The sequence below is a fragment of the Stomoxys calcitrans genome, chromosome 3, assembly GCF_963082655.1.
Source record: "Stomoxys calcitrans chromosome 3, idStoCalc2.1, whole genome shotgun sequence".
NCBI classification, from domain to species: Eukaryota; Metazoa; Arthropoda; class Insecta; order Diptera; family Muscidae; genus Stomoxys; species Stomoxys calcitrans.
Genome location: NC_081554.1, coordinates 77,869,776 through 77,892,131, shown reverse-complemented (window position 1 = coordinate 77,892,131; position 22,356 = coordinate 77,869,776). Strand labels below are relative to the sequence as shown.

Genomic DNA, 22,356 nt, shown 5'->3' with positions numbered 1-22,356 from the left:
CAGTGACTTATGTTAGGCTTTTCGACATCGGTGTCGTATATGGTTCATATCGGTTTATTTTTAGATATAGCTACTGTACTTTGGTTCAATTCGGTACGCAATTTTTATCGAATTTTGATGAAAGGTGGTTTACATATATACCCGAGGTGGCGGGTATCCATAGTACTTGTTTTTTTTTTTTACCCAGTAAACATTATGTAGTACACCTAATGGCCCTCCCTGCTGCCTTTGTCCCTTATATATAAGTTCAGAATGTAAATAACAAATTCATTTGGATTTTTTTTTTTGTTCAAAAGCAATCATCTATTTGTTTGTTTGTTCCTATTAAAATCTAGTATTTTGTGCCACGTCCACCGTGTCCTTGTTGACCTCCATAACCGGAGCCATGTCCACCTTGACCGCCAACTTGTTGTCCTCCGAAACCGGCACCTTGTCCGCCATAACCGCCACCCTGTTGACCACCGAAACCGGCACCATTTCCTTGTGGACCACGTCCTTGGCTACCACCATGACCAGCACCATGTCCTTGATTGCCACCGAGACCAGCACCATGTCCTTGGTTGCCACCGAAACCAGCACCTTGGCTGCCACCACCATAGCCACCTCCAACTCCTTGTTGTCCACCGCGTCCACGTTCATTACCGTAGCCACTATGACGAGCCATGGCCACAGCCATCAAGGCGAAGAGAACAATCATCTGAAATTTTTAAAGTCGTAAAATCCGGTGTCCCCATAATATTTGCAGAATTTTTTTTCGTATTAAACTTACAAAGAATTTTGCCATTATGTGTGTGTATAAAAGATTTTTTTTCACTCGATGTCTTTGTAGTTTGTTATAATATTTTGTACTGATTTCTTAACTCACAACTTTTTGCTTTTATACAAAATCTGGTGATTAAAAATAACATTAAATGTATTTTCTAAAACTTAGATGAAAACATAATCGCGGTTTGGGGGAGAATTTGCCTAAAACTAGAATTGCTGTTGCGACGTGTTATCTTACCAGAGCTGACTTCAAGACCCAAAAAGCAATATTGTTTTGTTTCTGTTTTCAAAATAGCTGATAACATTTCAATGATTTTGATTCTTTAAATAAAGACCATTGTGGTTTTGAGATTAGCTTAGGCAATTGGTGCGATGAAAAAACAATTTTTTTTCTGTTTTTTTATGGCTTAAAATTATATAATTTTTTTTGTTTTTACGCTAAGTGAATCCCCTAAAATTTAATAAACACAAGCACTGAACTCTAGCAGAACTAACGTAAATATTATGTTCAAGATCAAGTTCAAACTAATTCCAAATATTAAAAAAAAGAACAACAAGTAAAAGCATGCTAAGTTCGGCCTGGTCGAATCTTGGCAACCCACCACCTTGTATTCTGCTAAAATATGGGAGCTATATCTACTTATAGACCGATTTGGACCGTAGTTACCACAGTTGTTGAGAGTCAAAACGAAACACTATATGCAAGTTTTTAGCCAAATCGGTTAAAAATCGCAGCTTGTAAGGGCTCAAGAAGTCAAATCGGCAGATCGGCATATATGGGAGCTATATCAGGTTATAAGCCGATTTGGACCTTACTTGGCACAATTGTTGGAAGTCAAAACGGAACACTGTGTGCAAAATGTCAGCTAAATCGGACAAAAATGACGGCTACAGTCTTTAACCAACAAGGAAAGGAAAATGTCGACTATTAAACACTCTACACCACCTAGTGCATGTAGTACTTTTTATATGTTGAACTTATCTAGAAATTTAGTCAGACTTTTATTTGGATACCATTTGAAATAACAATTTTGAACCCTGTAAGATTTTCCTACCATAGGACAAAAGATTTGAATTTCCACATCTTTAAAAGGCCATATCGGATAAGAGATTACATGGGAGTTATATCGAAACCTGTGCCAATTTTAATAACACATACTGGGACATCAAATAGAGCATCTCACGCCCTAGATTGTAGAGATGTGACCAAAATTGTGGTTTTTAATGCCTTCCATATCGGTAGTCCATATCGGATACACAACATATTGGAGCTATATCTAAATTAGGACTGATTTCAATGAAATTTTGCGCACGTATTGGAATGTTAATTTAAACGCCTCATGTAAAATCGGGCGAAAATTGTGGATTCTACAACCTTAAAAGGCCATATCGGATGAGAGATATATATGACAGCTATATCTAAATCTAAACCTATTTTTATGAAATTTTGCACACACATGAACCACCTCATGCAAAGTTTTGTAAAGATCTGACCAAAATTGTGGCTTCTTCAGCTTTAATAGTTCAAATCGGATGGAAGATATATATGGGAGCTATATCTAAATCTGAACCGGTTTTTGTGAAATTATGCACACATATGGAGACGTCAAATAAAACAATCCATGCCAAATTTTGTAAAGATCGGTAAAAAATTGTGGCTTCTACAGCCTAAAACGGCCATATCGGATGGAAGATATATATGGGAGCTATATCTAAATAGGGATAGATTTTCATGAAATTTTCCACACATATTAGGACGTCAAATAAAATAAATCACCTCGTGCAAAATATTTTAAAGATCGGACTAAAACTGTAGCTTCTACAGCTATAAAAGTCCATATCGTATGAAAGATATATATGGGAGCTATATCTAAATCTGAACCGATTTTTATGAAATTTTGCACACATATGTAGACCTCAAATAAAATATCCAATGCCAAATTTTGTGAACATCGGACGAAAATTGTGGCTTCTAGAGCCTTAAAAAGCCATATCGGATGAAAGATATATATGGGAGCTATATCTAAATTTGAACCGATTTTTTTTCAAAATCAATAGCGTTTGTTCTTGTGCCAAAAAAGTGACATGTGCAAAATTTCGTGACAATCGGACAACAAATACGACCTGCACTTTGATTACAAGAATACATGGACTCACAGACGGACATGGCTAAATGGAATCAGAAAGTGATTCTTAGTCGATCGGTTTACTTATCAATGGGTCTAGCTCTTCTCCTTCTTAGCATTGCAAACAAATGCACAAATCTATAATACCCTGTACCACGGTGGTGGTGCTGGGTATAAAAATAGAGATATTGGGCTGAAACTTTGCACAGATTCTTTTTTTGTCCATAAGCAGGTTAAGTTCGAAGATGGGCTATATCTGACTATGTCTCGATATAGCCCCCATATATACCGATTCGCCAATTTAGGGTCGTAGGCCTATAAAAGCCAAATTTATTATCCGATTTTGATGAAATTTGAAACAGTGAGTTGTGTTAGGCCCTTCGACATCCTTCGTCAATTTGGCCCAGATCGGTCCAGATTTGGATATAGCTGCCATATAGACCGATCCTCTGATTTAAGGTCTTAGGCCAATAAAAGCCACATTTATCATCTGATTTTGCTGAAATTTGGGACAGTGAGTTGTGTTAAGCCCTTCGACATTATTCTTCAATTTATCTCAGATCGGTCCATATTTGTATATAGCTGTCATATAGACCGATCTCTCGTTTAAAGGTCTTGTGCCCATAAATGGCGCCCTTATTGTCGATTTTGCCAAAATTTAGGACAGTGATTTTTGTTCGATGCTTCAATATTCACCTTTAATTTGGCTCAGATCGGTACAGATTTAGATATAGCTGCCATATAGACCGATCTCTCGATTTAAGGTTTTGAGTCCATAAAAGGCGCATTAATTGTTCGATTTTGCCAAAATTTGGGACAGGAATTTGTGGTAGGCCCTCCGACATCCTTGCTCAAATAGGCTCGGATCGGTCCAGATTTGGATATAGCTGCCATATCGACCGATCTCTCGATTTAGGTTTTAAGCCAATAACAGTCGCATTTATTGTCCGATTTTGCTGAAAGTTGGGACAAGGAGTTGTGGTAGGCCCTTCGACATCCTTCCTCAATTTGGCTCAGATCGGCCCAGATTTGGATATAGCTGTCATATAGACCGATGTCTCGATTTAAGGTCTGGACCCATAGACCGATCTATCGATTTAAGGTTTTGGGGCCATAAAAGGCGCATTTATTGTCCGATGTCTTCGAAATTTAAGACAGTGAGTTAAATCAAGCCCTTCGACATTTTTCTGCAATTTGGCTCAGATCGGTCCAGATTTGGATATAGCTGCCATATAAACGGATCTCTCGTTTAAAGGTCTTGCGCCCATAAAAGGCGCTTTTATTATCCGATTCTGCTGAAATTTGGGACAGTGAGTTGTGTTAAGTCCTTCGATAATCTTCTCCAATTTGGCTCAGATCAGTCCAGATTTGGATATATCTGTCATATAGACCGATATCTCGATTTAGGGTCTTGGACCCATAAAAGGCGCATTTATTTTCGATGACGCCGAAATTTGGGACAGTGAGTTACTGCAATAGACCGATCTATCGATTTAAGGTTGTGGGGCCATAAAAGACGCATTTATTGTCCGATTTCGCCAAAATTTGGTACAGTGAGTTGCGTAAAGCCCTTCGACATTCTTCTTCAATTTGTCTGAGATCGGTCCAGATTTGGATATAGCTGCCATATAGACCGAAATCTCGATTTATCTGAACCGATATGTCCCATTTGTAACATCCAGTGACCTACATCAACACAAAGAATCTGTGCAAAATTTTAAGCGGGTAGCTTTACGCGTTTGTCCATTACCGGGATTTCGACAGAGATACATAAAGAAGAAGAAGAAGATACATAATTTTGGGGGTCCAAGATCAATATTTCGAGGTCCAAGATCAAGTATCCCAACATGCGTTCCGTGGCAAATTTACTGCCCCATCCCTTGAAGACCGTCGCCTCTGTAAGCTGATGGATATCCAGCTTTCTCACCAGGTCGAGCTTTGCGCGCTCCCAGGGAGCGTGAATACCTCTAACGAGCTGTTTGACGGTATCAATACATTCCGCCGACTCAAAACGCAGCCTAAAAATGTCCCCTCTATACTCGCAGCTCATCATTTGTATGGGTGGACCCTCTACAGAGTTCCACACATGTTCGAAAATCCGATCGTTTATCAGATCCTCCCCTTGGAACCAATGATCTGGTGGAATCCTACCGGATGCACAGCCGATATTGGTGAATGCATAAGTCAGCTCATCTCTGTTGTGCTACCTTGCCATATTGGCATAAGAGGGTGGCTCCTTACCCTTCTTAGCGACCATCTTCCCCTTCCGTGATGGCTGTGGCATCCTTTTTGAAGTTTCAGTCCTCCATGAAGACTCCGGGGCCATGCTCGCTTTCTTCGTTCCGACTTTGTCTACCACCGCAGGACACTGTTTGGAGTGTCCATTGCGGAATGGCTGGCTTGGTTTTCCCCAGAGTACTTGAAAGCGGGGAGCTCTTTTTCTTCTTCACGATTTTAGCAGTATTATGCTCTTCGGGAGATCTGATTCTTTTTCCAGCTTCCTAAGAAGTGCTTGGAATGTCAGTTCTATCCCTTCCAGCATCCTGCACTTTCGCCCGATTACGCTGCCGGTGCATACTCCTCTGTCTCCTTTGTCGTGCACCTGATCCCTTTCTCGGCTTTTGAGCTTAGCAAAGTCATCGCTCACTTTTGCCGTCATACCGCTGCTCTCATCTCTCGATTTGGCTGCTATGACTGTTTCATTGACACCGTCGCAGTCTGAATCCGGGTCAGAAACACCACCTTTACTTAAAGGCTGGGGACGAACAGTGCATACCGTCTCTTCCTCATTATTCAGTCTGATAACAAGTTGAGCGCTTGAAGCATTACTCTCGACTACAGTGCCAAGGCATGGCTAGATCGACTTAAAATGTCATGACTATGAGGAATAAATACAATTTTGGGGTCTTGGACGAATATTTCGAGGTGTTACAAACGGAATGACGAAATAAGTATGCCTCCATCCTATGATGTAGGGTATAAAAATAAAGTTTCAATGCAATTTTTCTGCTGCTTGCTTTTATAATTAATATCGCATTTTCCAATTGAACGAATAATTGTAAGAAAAAGTTTCTCTTAATTGCTATTAAATAATTTTTCCTTATTATTCCGTAGTGCCTTTACACTCTATGTGTCATTGTTTAAATATTGACAATAATGACAAAACTAATTAACAACAAATTTCATAACTTATAATTAAACAAAGTTTGAATGGGGCAAAGAAATGGCGGCAACGGGCAACAGCGTCAACATCCAGAACCAAAATTGATTTCCTGTAATGCGGAAGGCTGGAAAAAAATTTTTAGTTTTTTTCTTTTTTTTTTGCTCTTCATCTCACTCTTCGTTTGGAAAGAGTAAAGTCTTTGTGGAAAGCTAGCAGCTTTGCTATGAAGCGGATGTGCACAAAGTTACCAAGGATATGGCAAGCATTAAAAGAAACGGAAAGGCAGGACAAGTAGGGCTAGAAAACGAAAACAAACACCAAAGTAATGACAACGAGCTAAAGGCATTAAACCGAGCGTTAATTGCACTCGCTTAAGAAAGGAAATAGAAAAGTGTGGGAAAAGCAAATCAACAAAGTTGCGCTAATAAGCCCTCAAAACAAAAGTGAAATCCAGAAGAGGCGACAGAACATGATCACTGTGGAAGGTGCAAGCCGTTAACGTTCAACATTAAATCAACGGCACTGAACTTTACATAGATGCATTGCGATGCATAAACAAGCTAAAGTTTTACCTCCATTTATTTCATACAATGTCAAACCGACCTGCGCATATTATAACCAACCAATCAGCTGCAGGTGCAAGGATTCTTAACCATCATTTTCCCACCATATCTACAAAGATGGATCATAGCCTAACTTTAAAATGTTTTACTCTTAGCCAAGTGGCAATGGTACCTGAGGAAAGGCAAAGAACTGAAGAGGAACTCGTTTAAGTACCACCAAGTATTCCATGGAAACGTTCACAATCATGAAATTGCTGGCAGGCAAAACACGTTGCTTTCCTCTTCCGTTTGGTATTAAAATAAAAAAAAAAAAATCAAAGGATGGGTGGATAATTTCCTTTCTGCTTTCTATCTCACCCTCACACACACACTTAACTAGGTGACAGTACTATGTGATATTCACATATGCTAGAAAATTAATTAATGATGACCTGTGTGAACTTCATGCTTGAGCCCTGTGGTGTCTACATGTTTGTTATATAATCAGAACTTTTTATCACACCCGAAAAGGAGGGGGGGAAATGTGGTTAGTTTTTTAATAGTTGTAAAACCAACATAAAAACTGTCAACTATACACAAGACCAAGTTTTATTCTTAGAAAATGTGACATGTAACAAAACATGGTAAATTCAGTCGGACGGACATGGCTACAACGATTAAAATGTCATGACGATCGGGAATACAATAAGGGGTTCGCAAATCAAGTAAGTAACAAGTAAGAAGGCGTTAAGTTCGGCCGGGCCGAACTTTGGATACCCACCACCTCGGGTTTATATGTGAACCACATTTCGTCAAAATCCAGTGAAAAATGCATACCTTATGCCCCATAGCAGATTTATGGTCTTATGGGCCTAAGACCATAAATCGGAGGATCGGTCTATATGGCAGCTATATCCAAATTTGGACCGATTTGGGCCAAGTTGACGAAGGATGTCGAAGGGCTCAACGCAACTCACTGTCCTAAATTTCAGCAAAATCGGATAATAAATGTGGCTTTTATGGGCCTAAGACCCTAAATCGGAGGATCGGTCTATATGGCAGCTATATCCAAATCTGGACCGATCTGAGCCAAATTGACGAAGAATGTTGAAGGGCCTAACACAACTCACTGTGCCAAATTTTATCCAAATCGGATATAAAATATGGCTTTTATGGGCCTAAGACCCTAAATCTGAGGATCGGTCTATATGGCAGCTATATCCAAATTTGAACCGATCTGAGCCAAATTGACGAAGGATGTCGAAGGGCCCAACGCAACTCACTGTCCCAAATTTCAGCAAAATCGGATAATAAATGTGGCTTTTGTGGGCCTAAGACCCTAAATCGGCGGATCGGTCTATATGGGGGCTATATCAAGATATAGTCCGATATAGCCCATCTTCGAACTTTACCTGCTTATGGACAAAAAAAGAATCTGTGCAAAATTTCAGCTCAATATCTCAATTTTTAAAGACTGTAGCTTGATTTCAACAGACAGACGGATAGACGGACGGACATGTCTAGATCGTCTTAGATTTTTACGCTGATCAAGAATATATATACTTTATAGGGTCGGATATGGATATTTCGATGTGTTGCAAACGGAATGACAAAATGAATATACCCCCATCCTTCGGTGGTGGGTATAAAAACGCATTAAGTGCGGCCACTTAGCTTAGTCCATTGTTACGCGTGCTGTGTAGCACCGTCTTGTTGAAACCACTTGTCATGCAAGTCAAGCTCTTGTATTTTGGCAAAAAAGAGTTGAATATCATCTCAGGCTAGCGCTCACCATCCACAGTTACGTTGCGATTGGCTTTGAGGAAATACGGTCCAATGATGCCACCAGCCCATAAACCGCACCAAACTGTGACTTTTTTTGGATGCATTGGTAGCTCTTGCAATGCCAAAAACGCCAATTCTGCCTATTTATGTACCCTTTAAGCCAAAAATGAGCTTCATCACTGAAGACAAGAAGGGTGCGATGAACTTTTTTAACAGAGCCCGCACCTTATATATAAAAATCAAATTGTGTTTGTTTGTAGATTTGTTTGTGTATTCCTTATAGACTCAGAAACGGCTGAACCGATGTTCTTGAAATTTCACAGATGGTGCATAATGACCCCGTGGTGAAAATAGGGTACTACATTTTTTGATATCTGAAGGGGGGCGGACCCTCCCCCTTACCTTAATTTTCAGAAACGCCAGGTCTCGGAGATGGGTGGTGCGATTTAAGCGAAATTTTGTGTGCCCTCATATAGTACCCTAGAAATAAAAATTTGGTATCCAAATTACGGATGGGGTACCTAGGGGGGCCGCCCCACCCTAAAACCTACCAAACATATATTTACACCAATCACGACAATATGGGACTCAAATGAAAGGTATTTAGTATAAGAAAACGTATCAGATATGCAATTATCGGACCGAGTGCTAGGGACCACCCCAACCCCTAAAACACCCCCAAATCGGACGTATTTACCGACCATAGCAATATGAGACTCAAATGAAAGGTATTTACGAGTAGAATAAGAATCTGATATCCAAATGTGGGACCATGTTTCCGGGGGTCCACCTCTTCTCAAAAACACCCCCAAAACAGAACTTATTTATTGACCATGGGAATATGGAGCTTTAATAAAAGGTATTTGAATATAGAATTCGAATCTGATATTAAAATATGGGACCATGTGTTTTGGGGGCCGCCTCTCCCCAAATACATTCCCCAACGGGGACAAATGTACGACCATAGCAATATGGGTCTCAAATGAAAGGTCTTTGGAAGTAAAGCACGAATCTGATATCCATATTCGGGAAAAGTGTTAATGGGACCACCCCACCCCCCCAACACCACCCAACTAGGAAGTATTTCCTGACTATTGCAATATGAGGCTCAAATAAGAGGGTTTTTAGAGTAGAACAGGAATCCTATATATTTTTTCAAGGCCAACTCAATGAGTGGCCGCCCATTCCTCTAAAAACACCCCCCAAGCCTGTCACGTTTGCCGACTATGGAAATATGGGGCTCAAATTAAAGGTATGTGGGAATAGACCATATATCTGATATCAACATTAGGGGCCAAATAGGACGTATTTGCTCACCAAGTCAATTTGGGTCTTAAAGAGAGTGGAACTAAATATTTATAGTTTTTAGGGCCAATACCCCAAACCGGACATATTTGCTGACTTTTGCAATAAGGAGTTTAAACGAGATTAGAAAACGAATTTGATATCCAATTTTGAGAGCAATACCAATATGGGGTTCAAATAAATGGTATATAGATATATGATAATAGAGCACGTTACTGATATATTTTCATGGCTTAGAATTTGGGGGACCACCACACTTCCCAAAACACCCCTAAATCGGACATATTTACCGACCATGGCAATGTGTGGCTTAAATGAAAGGCATTGGGGGTCGAGCAAGAATTGATACCCACTTTCGGGACCAATTTTCTGGGGGTCTACCCCTTGCCCAAAATACCCCACATTCAGCAATTTTTTGCTGACCATTGTAATATGGGGCTCAAATAAAGGTATTTGGGAGTAGAATACGAATTTGATATCCAAATGTAGGACCATGTATTTAGGCCATCACCCCTTTCCCAAAACACCCCCAAAGGGAAAAAATATTTCGGCCATGTCAATATGTGGCTCAAATGAAAGGTATTTGAGATTAGAAAACGAATTTGATAACCTTTTTTGGGGCCATGTGTTTGGGGGACGCCTCATCCTGTAAACTCCTCTTCAGCCAATAGCAATATGGGGTTTAAATAAATGGTATTTAAAAGAAGAAGACCACTAAGCTGATATTTTTTCAGGGCCAAGTATCTGGGGGACCACATCTCTCAAAGGAAACTTTTGTTCTATATAAAGTAAAAGAAGGCGTCGCGGAGCGGGCCCGGGTCAGCTAGTCGATAATAAAATTCAATAATTTGCAAGTATTGTTCGTTTGCAACACGATTCATGGTTAAATTATAGACCAAACTAAAGATGTTTGACAGTGAAACAAAACACTAAACTTGCGTGAGCTGTTTAAGCCAGTGTTGCCTAAAAGATAATAGCTAAAAAATCACCCTTTACAAGTCACTGTTAAATTTAAGTTCAATATTGGTCTTTTTGACAGTTATATCCAAAAATAGACCGATCTGAACCATATGGGACACGGATGTTGAGAAGCCTAACACAAGTCACTGTGCATAATAAATACGCCTTTTATGGGGCCAAGATATTTAATCGGGGGTTTCGTTCTTTATAGCAACTATATCGAAATTTGGACCGATCTGGGCCATCTTCAAGAAGAATATCGAGGGGCCTAATACAACTAAATGCCCCAACTTTCAGCAAAATCGGATAAAACATGCGTTTTTCATAGGCCCAAGACCTTTAATCGAGAGATTGGACCATATGGCAGCTTATTCACATCTGGACCGATCTGAGCCAAATTTAAACCAGTAAGGAAGGGCACAAGTCGGGCGGTGTCGACTGTATAATACCCTACACCTACCCTATAAGTACAATGTGGGACTTATATCCAATTTTGAACCAATTTTGATGGACCTCGGCGAGCGAGAGGTTGAACATTATGGTAAATTACCCAAAATCTGACGAACGTATATATGGGAACTATAACTAATTCTGAACGGATTCCGAGCAAACTTCTCAGATAATGTGGTAGTCGTCGAGGAAAGCGTTGTACAAAATTTTAGCAAGATTGGTCAATGAATGCGCTTGCAATGGCTCTTAAAGTGAAAATCGGGCGATATACATATATGATAGCAATATCTAAATCTGGGCCGATTTCTATGAAATTCACCAGTAATATTGAGAGTCATAAAAAAATCCTTCCTGCAAAATTTCGACAGCATCAAATAACTAATGATCACTTTTTTGATCATTTTGCCTTACCTTCCAAGAAATCAGCAAAACCAACCGCTGAAGAGGGATAACTCTTCACTTCAACTCTTCTTCAATGCGAGCTCTCACACATCGGCTCAAACAACTGTATTTTTATACCCACCACTGAAGGATGGGGGTATATTCATTTTGTCATTCCGTTTGCTACACATTGAAATTTCCATTTCATACCCTATAAAGTATATATATTCTTGATCGGAGTAAAAATTTAAGACGATCTAGACATGTCCGTCCGTCTGTCTGTAGAAATCACGCTACAGTCTTCAAAAATAAAGAAATTGAGCTGAATCTTTGCACAGATTTTTGTTTTGTCCATAAGCAGGTTAAGTTCGAAGATGGACTATATCTTGATATAGCCCCCATATAGACCGATCCGCCAATTTAGGGTCTTAGGCCCATAAAAGCCACGTTTAATTTCCAATTCTGCTGAAATTTGAGACAATGAGTTGTGCTAGGCCTTTCGACATCTTTCGTCATTTTGGCCCAGATCGGTTCAGATTTGGATATAGCTGCCATATAGACCGATCCTCCGATTTAGGGTCTTAGGCCCATGAAAGCCACATTTATTACCCGATTTTGCTGAAATTTAGGACAGTGGGTTGTGTTAGGCCCTTCGACATTCTTCGTCATTTTAGATTAGACCAGTCCAGATTTAGATATAGCTGCCATATAGACCGATCCTCCGATTTAGAGTGTTAGGCCCATAAAAGTCACATTTATTATCCGATTTTGCTGAAATTTGGGACAGTGAGTTGTGTTATGCCATTCGACATCCTTCGCCAATTTGGCCCAGATCGGTTAAGATTTGGATATAGCTGTCATATAGACCGATCTCTCGGTTTTAGGTTTTCAGCCCATAAAAGGCTCATTTATTAACCGATTACGCTAAAATTTGGGACAGTGAGTTGTGCTAGGCTCTTCGACGTCCTTCTTCAATTTGGCCCAGATCGATCCAGATTTGAATATAGTTGCCATATAGACCGATCTCCCGATTTATGGTTTTGGGTCCATAAAATGCAGTGAGTTGTGTTAGGATCTTCGACATTTTTCTGAAACTTGGCCCTAATCGGTCGAGATTTGGTAATAGCTGCCATGTAGACCGATATCTTGATTTGAAGTCTGGGCCCCATAAAAAGCGCATTTATAATCCGATTTCACTGAAATTTGAAACAGTGACTTATGTCATTCTTTTCGACATCCGTGTCGTATATGGGTCAGATAGGTTTATTTTTAGATATAGCTATTAAAAAGACCAATATTTTATTATACACAATTGAACAATGACATTTTCCTATTAGTATTTGGTCCAAATCGGAACATATATCGATATAACTGCTGTGGGACATAAAGTATGCAATTTTCACCGGATTTTGATGAACGGTGGTGGGTATCCAAAGTTCGGCTCGGCCGAACTTAACGCCTTTTTACTTGTTGAGCACTCAAAACATCGATTTGATGAGTCATCCGCCGTATAGTCCCGACCTGGCACCGTATGATTTTTTTATTCCCGTACGTAAAATATAAAATGAGATGTCAACGTTTTTCAACACCTTTGGAAGCGCTGATGCAATCAGAATGCATGCTTTGGAGATACCTCGATTAGAGCGGCAAAAGTGCTTCGACAATTGGTTCAATCGCATACAAAAGTGTATAGATCTTAATGGCTAATATTTTGAAAAACAAAAAAGCGATTTTCGATGGTTAATATTTGTTTTTGTTCTCTTATCCCGAAAGATAAAAGGCAACCCGTATGACCTATAACTTACATGTCAAATATAGTGTGATATGGCCCGATCTACCGATTTTAGTTCTTGATTATCTAGAGGGGGCAATTTTTATCTTATTTGGCTGGAATTTTGTGAAATGACCTTCAACATACGTGCCAAATATGGTACGAATCGGTTTACAACCTGATATAGTTCCCATATAAACCGATCACCCTATTTTACTTCTTGAGCCTTTAGGGGGCGTAATTCTTATCCGATTTGGCTAAAATTTCGAAGAGTGACTTACTCTGTGAACTTTAACATACGAATCTGACTAAAATCTGATATTGCTCCCAAAAAAACATTAAATCGTATCCGATTTGGTTGAAATTTTACCCAATGGCATTTAATTGTCTCCAACATCCAAGATAAGCATGGCCCAAATCTGTTCATAACCTGCTATAGCTCCCATAGAAATTCTTATCCATTATCCTTTCTTTGGCAATAAAGAAAGAAACACCGGGCAAAGAACTTCACAAATGAGATACATGGTGGAGGGTATATAAGGGTCGGCAAGGCCGAACTTAGCTGGCTCTTATTTGTTTCTGATAGCATCTTTCAACTTCATTCGGACCTATGTGTGCTTGGATATCAACCACTAGTATTGATATCCACTGCCACTAGTATCTCTCCTAATATAACTGTCTCTTTCCATGTTCTCACTGATATTTTTTTTTAATCAGTATAGCACTACTTCACCAACACTATTGGGCGTGGGTTAATCGAAAATTGAGAATTGGTCAACTAAAATAATTAATGAATGTTATGGTGATTTAACAGCTCCAACCTCAATAAGACTTAATTTGTTTGCCATTTATTCATTTTATTTAAGCTAAAAAGTTTGCTTAAGACTTCATTTGTTGGCCGCCCTCAGTCTACCTGATTTAAGTTCACATCACCTGTCATAGAAATGACGCAAGTCATTGTCATTTGGAATTTGTGTTGTTAATTCCCGAAAACGAAAGGATTTGCAGTGACTGCACAACATCTTGTATGTTGTAGGATTTTTTTTGTTGCCTACTTTCAATTCTGCCATGTGCCTTACTTCCGTTCGTTGAGTTACTCATTCAGCTTATCCGCTGAATGTTAGGCGATACTCTTATCGTTGTTGTATTTCATTGTTTTTCCGCTTGTATGCTGTATTTTCCAATAAGGCAAAATGTCGAATGACTTTAGTTTTCCCAGAATCGTAAAGCCTGTTGTTCCTTTCAAGGAAGCAGTGTGAGAACAAACTTACGCATCAAGGTGGATTTTAAGTCAATGGGAAATAAAATATTTAAGCCACCATTAAGGTGCGTCAACTCAGAAGCTAGTTTGTCCCATTGTGAGTTCCCAGGGGGAAAATAGGTTTATGTAAGAATGTAAAGAAAAAATGTGAGCCTAGGTTAGGTTAGGTTAGGTTGAAAAGAGGGTGCAGATATTAATACGCCACATGCCACTATGGACATACACCTAAGCCAGTAATTGGCTTGTTGTGAGCTCTAAAAACTATAAAGTAACCTCTAAAAAGAAAATCCTTAATTGTTTTCAATACCACTCCCCTAAGTTGGTTCATGCCTGATATTGTGACTCCACCTAAGTACCGGTATCTTTTGGGCGGATAGCCGGGCAATGACAAAGGAAATGCTCCAACGTCTCACCATCTTCTCCGCATGCCCTACACATGCTATCACTTGCCGCACCGACCTTACAAAAGTGAGCTCGTAGTTCTATGTGTCCTGTTATGATAACAATAGCAATACTGACCTCCTTCTTGCTTCCCTTCAGTAATAGCTTCGTCTTCTCATGATCTGGATCCCCCCATAGGATTTTCGCCGTCCTACCGACCGTTTCGCTGTTCCACAATGTTGCATGCGCATTCGTCGCCCACTCCCTTAACTCGGACTGCGTCGACCCGAAAGGCTTCGGGTTAACCAAGTTTATTGACGGCAGTCCTCTGGCCTTCAACGCCAAATCGTCTGCCCCTTCATTTCCTCTTACTCCGTTACGGCCCGGCACCCAAACGATGCTGATTTTCCCATCCTCAGAGAAAGCATTAATCTCCTTCTTACACTGCAAGACTGTTCGTGACCTTAACGTCCTGGTTGTTATTGCCCTTATGGCAATTTTACTGTTAGTAAAGATGTTCACAATCGACGTCCTCGCGTTAGCACCACACCACTTCTCGCTTTCCGTGATCGCCCGGATATCCGCCTGCAGGACCGTGTTATGGGTTCTCAATGTAAACCCCCAGGTCCACTCTGTCCTCTAGCTTTGATCCATCCGTGTAACATGATCTTCCAGATGGCAATACTAGGGTTCCGTCAATCCAAGACTGTGCCGATGGCAGCAGTGCCTCGCACTTGACTTCAAGGTTCATCTCAGGTATCCGATCGGAAACCTCTTCCCTTCCTTCCGGGTTTTCTATCGTCGCCTCGATTATATCGCGATGGTATGAGTTGCTTCCATCTTCAATCCATTCTCCCATCACCTTAAGTCTCATAGCCGTAGTGGCTGCCTTACACTTAATTTGTATGTCAATGGGTCGGATATCTAGAATAGTCTTCAGTGCCCAAATTGGTCAATAACCTGATATACCCCCATTTAAACCTATCTCCCTATTTGATTTCTTGAGCCCAAACAAGCCGCAATTTTAGTCCAATTTGGCTGAAATTTTGCATGTATTGTTCTGTTGTGACTTCCAACAACGGTGTCAAGTGCGGTCCAAATCGATCTATAACCTGATATAGCTCCCATATAAACCCGACTCCCGATTTGACTTCTTAAGCCGTTATAAGCCGCAATTTTTTTGCCATTTGGCTGAAATTTTCCACATTGTGTTCAGTTGTGGCTTCCATCAACTTTGTTAAGTACGGTTCATATCGGTATATAACATGACATACCTCACCTTGATTATACCGCGATGGCATGAATTGCTCCTATCCTCTTTCCATTCTACCATCCCTTATGTTGCAGTACACCAAACTACTGGGGCGTAAATAAGTATTGATCTAATCATGCACCTTAATCGGTACTTAATCTGAAATAGCTCCAGTAGCCAAGCAATTCTTATGCCTTATCGTTTATTTGCCTATAAAAAGATCCATAAGATTCGGCATGCCAGAACATACCACTCTTCAACTTCAAAGTTATATGTCCCCTCGATATCCTGGAAGGCTGCCATGTCGTATTCCATGAGACTTGAAGAACTCTCATAGCACTTCTTGGCGATTTGTTGTGTCCAACAGAACTTCTCCGATGTCAGTCCCTCTCTCTTCTTCAGTTCTTTTAGTTTTTTCAGTGTTTTGAGTAAAAACAATGACCGGCTGATGGGCCTATAATCCTTTGTATAGATATGGAGTTTTTGTTGTAAAAATCAGCGTCATCTATCCATATCCCTTGATATGTCCCCGAGGGCCGAAAGAAAATGATCGTGTTTAGTAATGTCCAAATCGGTATATAGCCTGATATAGCTTTCTTACAAGCTCGTAGTGAATTCTGAAATGGGTATGGAATGATTTTGTCCAGTACGCCTATGGCTGGAAAGTGCCATGTTGGCATTTTCTCGTCGACAATGTCATCGATAAAATCTTCTGTATGGGCAGCCCCTGTTGTTGTTATGGTATTTCGTATACCAATCTCTTTGTGGTAGCCTCACAATGTGCCTCCATCAGTAGATTTCCCGTCTTCTGGTTTTTGAACATCCTTTCAAATGGAATTTGGTTTGCTTCGTTTCTTAGAGACCACATTGCACAACCTGGATGCCTCAATAGTGCCTTCCAAATCACCACAGAATTTTGGGCGGGAACTCCCCTTCGCTCTCATTGTCTCTTTCTTTAACATGCTGAGGGCTTCACGATATTCGTACCAGCCCTCTGCCGTGTTGTCTCCTTTTGAATTATTAACAAGTAAAAGCGTGCTAAGTTCGGCCGGGCCGAATCTTATATACCCTCCACCATGGATCGCATTTGTCGAGTTCTTTTCCCGGCATCTCTTCTTAGGCAAAAAAAGGATATAAGAAAAGATTTGCTCTGCTATTAGAGCGATATCAAGATATGGTCCGGTTTGGACCACAACTAAATTATATGTTGGAGACCTATGTAAAATGTCAGCCAATTCGAATAAGAATTGCGCCCTTTGGGGGCTCAAGAAGTAAAATAGAGAGATCGATTTATATGGGAGCTGTATCGGGCTATAGACAGATTCAGACCATCATAAACACGTATGTTGATAGTCATGAGAGGATCCGTCGTACAAAATTTCAGGCAAATCGGATAATAATTGCGACCTCTAGAGGCTCAAGAAGTCAAGATCCCATATCGGTTTATATGACAGCTATATTAGGTTATGAACCGATTTGAACCATACTTGGCACAGTTATTGGATATCATAACAAAACACGTCGTGCAAAATTTCATTCCAATCGGACAAGAATTGCACACTCTAGAGGCTCAAGAAGTCAAGACCCAAGATCGGTTTATATGGCAGCTAGATCAGGTTATGGACCGATTTGAACCATCCTTAGCACAGTTATTGGATATCATAACAAAACACGTCGTGCAAAATTTCATTCCAATCGGACAAGAATTGCACACTCTAGAGGCTCAAGAATTCAAGACCCAAGATCGGTTTATATGGCAGCTATATCAGGTTATGGACCGATTTGAACTATACTTGGCACGATTGTTGGATACCATAACAAAACACGTCGTGCAAAATTTCATTCCAATCGGACAAGAATTGCGCACTCTAGAGGCTCAAGAACTCAAGACCCAAGATCGGTTTATATGGCAGCTATATCAGGTTATGGACCGATTTGAACCATACTTGGCACAGTCGTTGGATAATATAACAAAACACGTCCTGCAAAATTTCATTCCAATCGGATAAGAATTGCGCACTCTAGAGGCTCAAGAAGTCAAGACCCAAGATCGGTTTATATGGCAGCTATATCAAAACATGGACCGATATGGCCCATTTACAATACCAACCGACCTACACTAATAAGAAGTATTTGTGCAAAATTTCAAGCGGCTAGCTTTACTCCTTCGGAAGTTAGCGTGCTTTCGACAGACAGACGGACGGACGGACGGACATGGCTAGATCGACATAAAATGTCACGACGATCAAGAATATATATACTTTATGGGGTCTCAGACGAATATTTCGAGTAGTTACAAACAGAATGACGATATTAGTATACCCCCCATCTTATGGTGGAGGGTATAAAAATTTGCTTGCTTTACTTCGGGAGTAACTTCAGTTATGGTTATAGACCCCCAGGGGATCCCAGCATATGTATCCTGAACTTCTCCTAGTTGGTTTTCAGAGTTCAATAAATATATTGTTCCATATAATGCGAGCTCTCGATTTGCAGGCCACCGTAGAGCAGAGGTTAGCATGTTCACCTTTGACGCTGAAGGCCTGGGTTCGAATTCTGGTGAGACCTTTAAAAAGATTTTTAGTGATGGATTTCCCCTTCTAATGTTGGCGACATTTGTAAGGTACTTTGCCATGTAAAAACTTCTCTCTAAAGAGGTGTCACACTGCGGCACGCCGTTCGGACTCTGCTATGAAACGGAGGCCCATTATCACTTAGCCTAAACTTGAATCGACCTACACTGTGAGAAGTTTGGCTCTGTTCCTTTGTGGAATGTTAATGGAAAAACAAGTAAAAGCGTGCTAAGTTCGGCCGGGCCGAATCTTATATACCCTCCACCATGGATCGCATTTGTCGAGTTCTTTCCCGGCATTTCTTCTTAGGCAAAAATGGATATAAGAAAAGAGTTGCTCTGCTATTAAAACGATATCTAGATATGGTCCGGTTCGGACCACAATTAAATTATATATTGGAGACCTGTGTAAAATTTCAGCCAATTCGTATAAGAATTGCGCCCATTGGGGCTCACGAAGTAAAATAGAGAGAACGATTTATATGGGATCTGTATCGGGCTATAGACCGATTCAGACCATAATAAACACGTTTGTTGATGGTCATGAGAGGATCCATCGTACAAAATTTCAGGCATATCGGATAATAATTGCGACCTCTAGGGGTCAAGAAGTCAAGATCCCAGATCGGTTTATATGGCAGCTAAATCAGGTTATGAACCGACTTGTACTTAATTTGACATAGTTGTTGAAAGTAACAATAAAAAACGTCTTGCCAAATTTCAGCCAAATCGGATAGGAATTGCGCCCTTTAGAAGCTCAAGAAATCAAGTCCCCAGATCTGTTTATATGACAGCTATATCAGGTTATGAACCGATTTGAACCATATTTGGTGCAGTTGTTGGATATCATAACAAAATACTACGTGCCAAAATTCATTCATATTGGATAAGAATTGCGCCCTCTAGAGGCTCAAGAAGTCAAGACCCAAGATCGGTTTATATGACAGCTATATAAGGTTATGGACCGATTTGAACTATACTTGGCACAGTTATTGGATATCATAACAAAACACGTCGTGCAAAATTTCATTCCAATCGGATAGGAACTGCGCACTCTAGATGCTCAAGAAGTCAAGACCCCAGATCGGTTTATATGGCAGCTATATCAGGTTATGGACCGATTTGAACCATACTTGGCACAGTTATTGGATATAATAACGAAACACGTTGGGCAAAATTTCATTCCAATCGGATAAGAATTGCGCACTCTAGAGGCTCAAGAAGTCAAGACCCAAGATCGGTTTATATGGCAGTTATATCAGGTTATGGACCGATTTGAACTATACTTGACACAATTGTTGGATATCATAACAGAACACGTCGTGCAAAATTTCATCCCAATCGGATAAGAATTGCGCACTCTAGAGGCTCAAGAAGTCAAGACCCAAGATCGGTTTATATGGCAGCTATATCAAAACATGGACCGATATGGCCCATTTCCAATACCAACCGACCTACACTAATAAGAAGTATTTGTGCAAAATTTCAAGCGGCTAGCTTTACTCCTTCGGAAGTTAGCGTGCTTTCGACAGACAGACGGACGGACGGACGGACGGACGGACGGACGGACGGACAGACGGACGGACATGGCTAGATCGACATAAAATTTTACGACGATCAAGAATATATATACTTTATAGGGTCTCAGACGAATATTTCGAGTAGTTACAATCAGAATGACGAAATTAGTATACCCCCCATCTTATGGTGGAGGGTATAACAAAGAATTTGCGAGCTTTCGGTTTGATGTCCTGAGCCATCACATGGGCCAACCATATTCGTGGTTCGTTAGACCTATTATTAAACTCATTAATTTCAGTCTTGCCTCCATGTGGAAGAATATACCAAGATTTTAGCCAGTAACGTTAATATGTTAATTGAAACGATTGACATATCGGTTCAGCTTCAGGGAAATCAGCCAAAAATCCTGCCACTTTAAACGTGGACTCCAAAAGTGGGTTCATAGGCGTATCGTAGGTCCAAAATTTTAGTCGAGAAATTCTTCTAAATATAACAAAGTGTGCGCCAGCATGGAAGGATGGAACTCAAATAGGACCCCGAAAGCAGCAGCTACTGATGTTCACATTCTGCAGATAAATCTCAACCATTGTAAGGTCACTTCGGCGGAACTAAAGGTCCTTCTGATGGCTGGAGAATAAGACGTGGTTCTTACCCAGGAACTATGGGTGTTTGGAGCAATGGCTCGTGGACTAAGAATTTCTTAACGGAACCGGGAATGGGAGCTTGAATTCTTGCAAAGAGTTTTCTTGCGAGTTTGTATTCTTGCGAAGAGTTGACTAATTGTTTATTCTCTTCATAAGGGCTGAAAATCGAGTAGTGGCCCGCCTTGAAATTAATATGTCTCATCACTGGCTAGCTTTCGCATTTATGGCACACGACTCACAGATACCGTCTTCAACCCTTAAGTTGATGGTTAAAGCAGCTTCGGACCACAAAGGTCCCGAATGACTTGCTTGCGTCAGCATGTCCTAGTCCCAAGCCAAGGGGAAAACAGCGACCGCCATGGTGGACCCTAGAACTGGTTGCTCTAAGGAAGGACTGCAGAAAACTCTTCAACAGTGCAAAAGCCACAAAAGCACTACACGATTCGTATATCTATAAGGCTGAGCTAAGAAAATATAAAGGCGAACTGAGTAAGGCTCAGAACAAATCATGAATAGAATTCTACAGCTCCGTGGAGGATACATCTGAGACCTCCATGTTAAGGAAGATTCTGTCCTCGATACCTTATACTATTACTATTCAGAAGTCAGAAAAAGTATGGACAATGTCTAGTGAGGAAACATTAGAACTACTTGTTGATACGAATAGAATTTACCGAGTAATGTAAATTCTCCAACGGACAACGTGGCGCCAGATGAGGTTGTCACTGGGAAATTGTGTCTGACCCGAAAATCCTTTGGACGATAAGAAGTTTCGACTCCTTTAAGTCGCCAGGCCCGAACGATAATCACCGGTTAAATTACAAGCTATGTCTGATAGACTGCTTCCTCGGCTTGGGGAGATATACTCTGCTTTTATCAGAATGTCATATATGCCTGTGGGATGGAGGGAGACAAAAGTCATTTTCATTCCGAAAGCAGGAAAACCTTACCACAGGATTTTCGTCCTATTAGTCTGTCGTCTATTGTGCTGAAGACTCTTGAGAGGTTGATAGAAACATATCTTAGGGATCTCTGGAAATCGCCTGTCGCAGCAGCATCATGCATACAGTAAAGGCAAATCTACTGAAACAGCCCTTCATGACCCATTTGGCTGCATAGAAGGATCTCTCGCTGTCAAGGAATTTACAATGGTAGCATTGCTTGATATTGAAGGTGCTTTCAGTAATGTAAAACCGATGTCAATCATCTAGGGGTTGGAGTTTCCAGGCATCAACTCTACCGTAAGAATGTTTATTAATTACTTTCTTACTTAAAGCTGCATTACGGCAGGCTTGGGATCTGTGGATCTAAAACCATGGGTAAGCAGAGGAACACCTCAAGGTGATATACTGTCTCCCCTACTTTGGAAAATAACCATTAACAACATATTATTGTCCCTGGAAGAAAAATGCTTAAAAGTAGTCGCGTATGCTAATGACGTGGAAATTGCGGTTTGGGGAAAGTTTCCCAGCACTCT

The 22,356-nt window shown here is 40.5% G+C and overlaps 2 protein-coding genes across 2 annotated transcripts in view; one reads left to right on the top strand and one right to left on the bottom strand.

Moving 5' to 3' along the window:
* Window positions 1-22,356, top strand: part of LOC106082724 (uncharacterized) — a 579,753-nt gene that overhangs the window by 223,626 nt on the left and 333,771 nt on the right. The window lies entirely within an intron of this gene.
* Window positions 281-1,072, bottom strand: LOC106082741 (uncharacterized). Its single transcript, XM_013245454.2, has 3 exons — window positions 1,004-1,072; window positions 770-888; window positions 281-697 (listed from the first exon to the last, which is right to left on the bottom strand). The coding sequence occupies exons 2-3, from the start codon at window positions 782-784 to the stop codon at window positions 332-334; spliced, it is 381 nt and encodes a 126-aa protein (XP_013100908.1). The 5' UTR covers window positions 785-888; window positions 1,004-1,072; the 3' UTR covers window positions 281-331.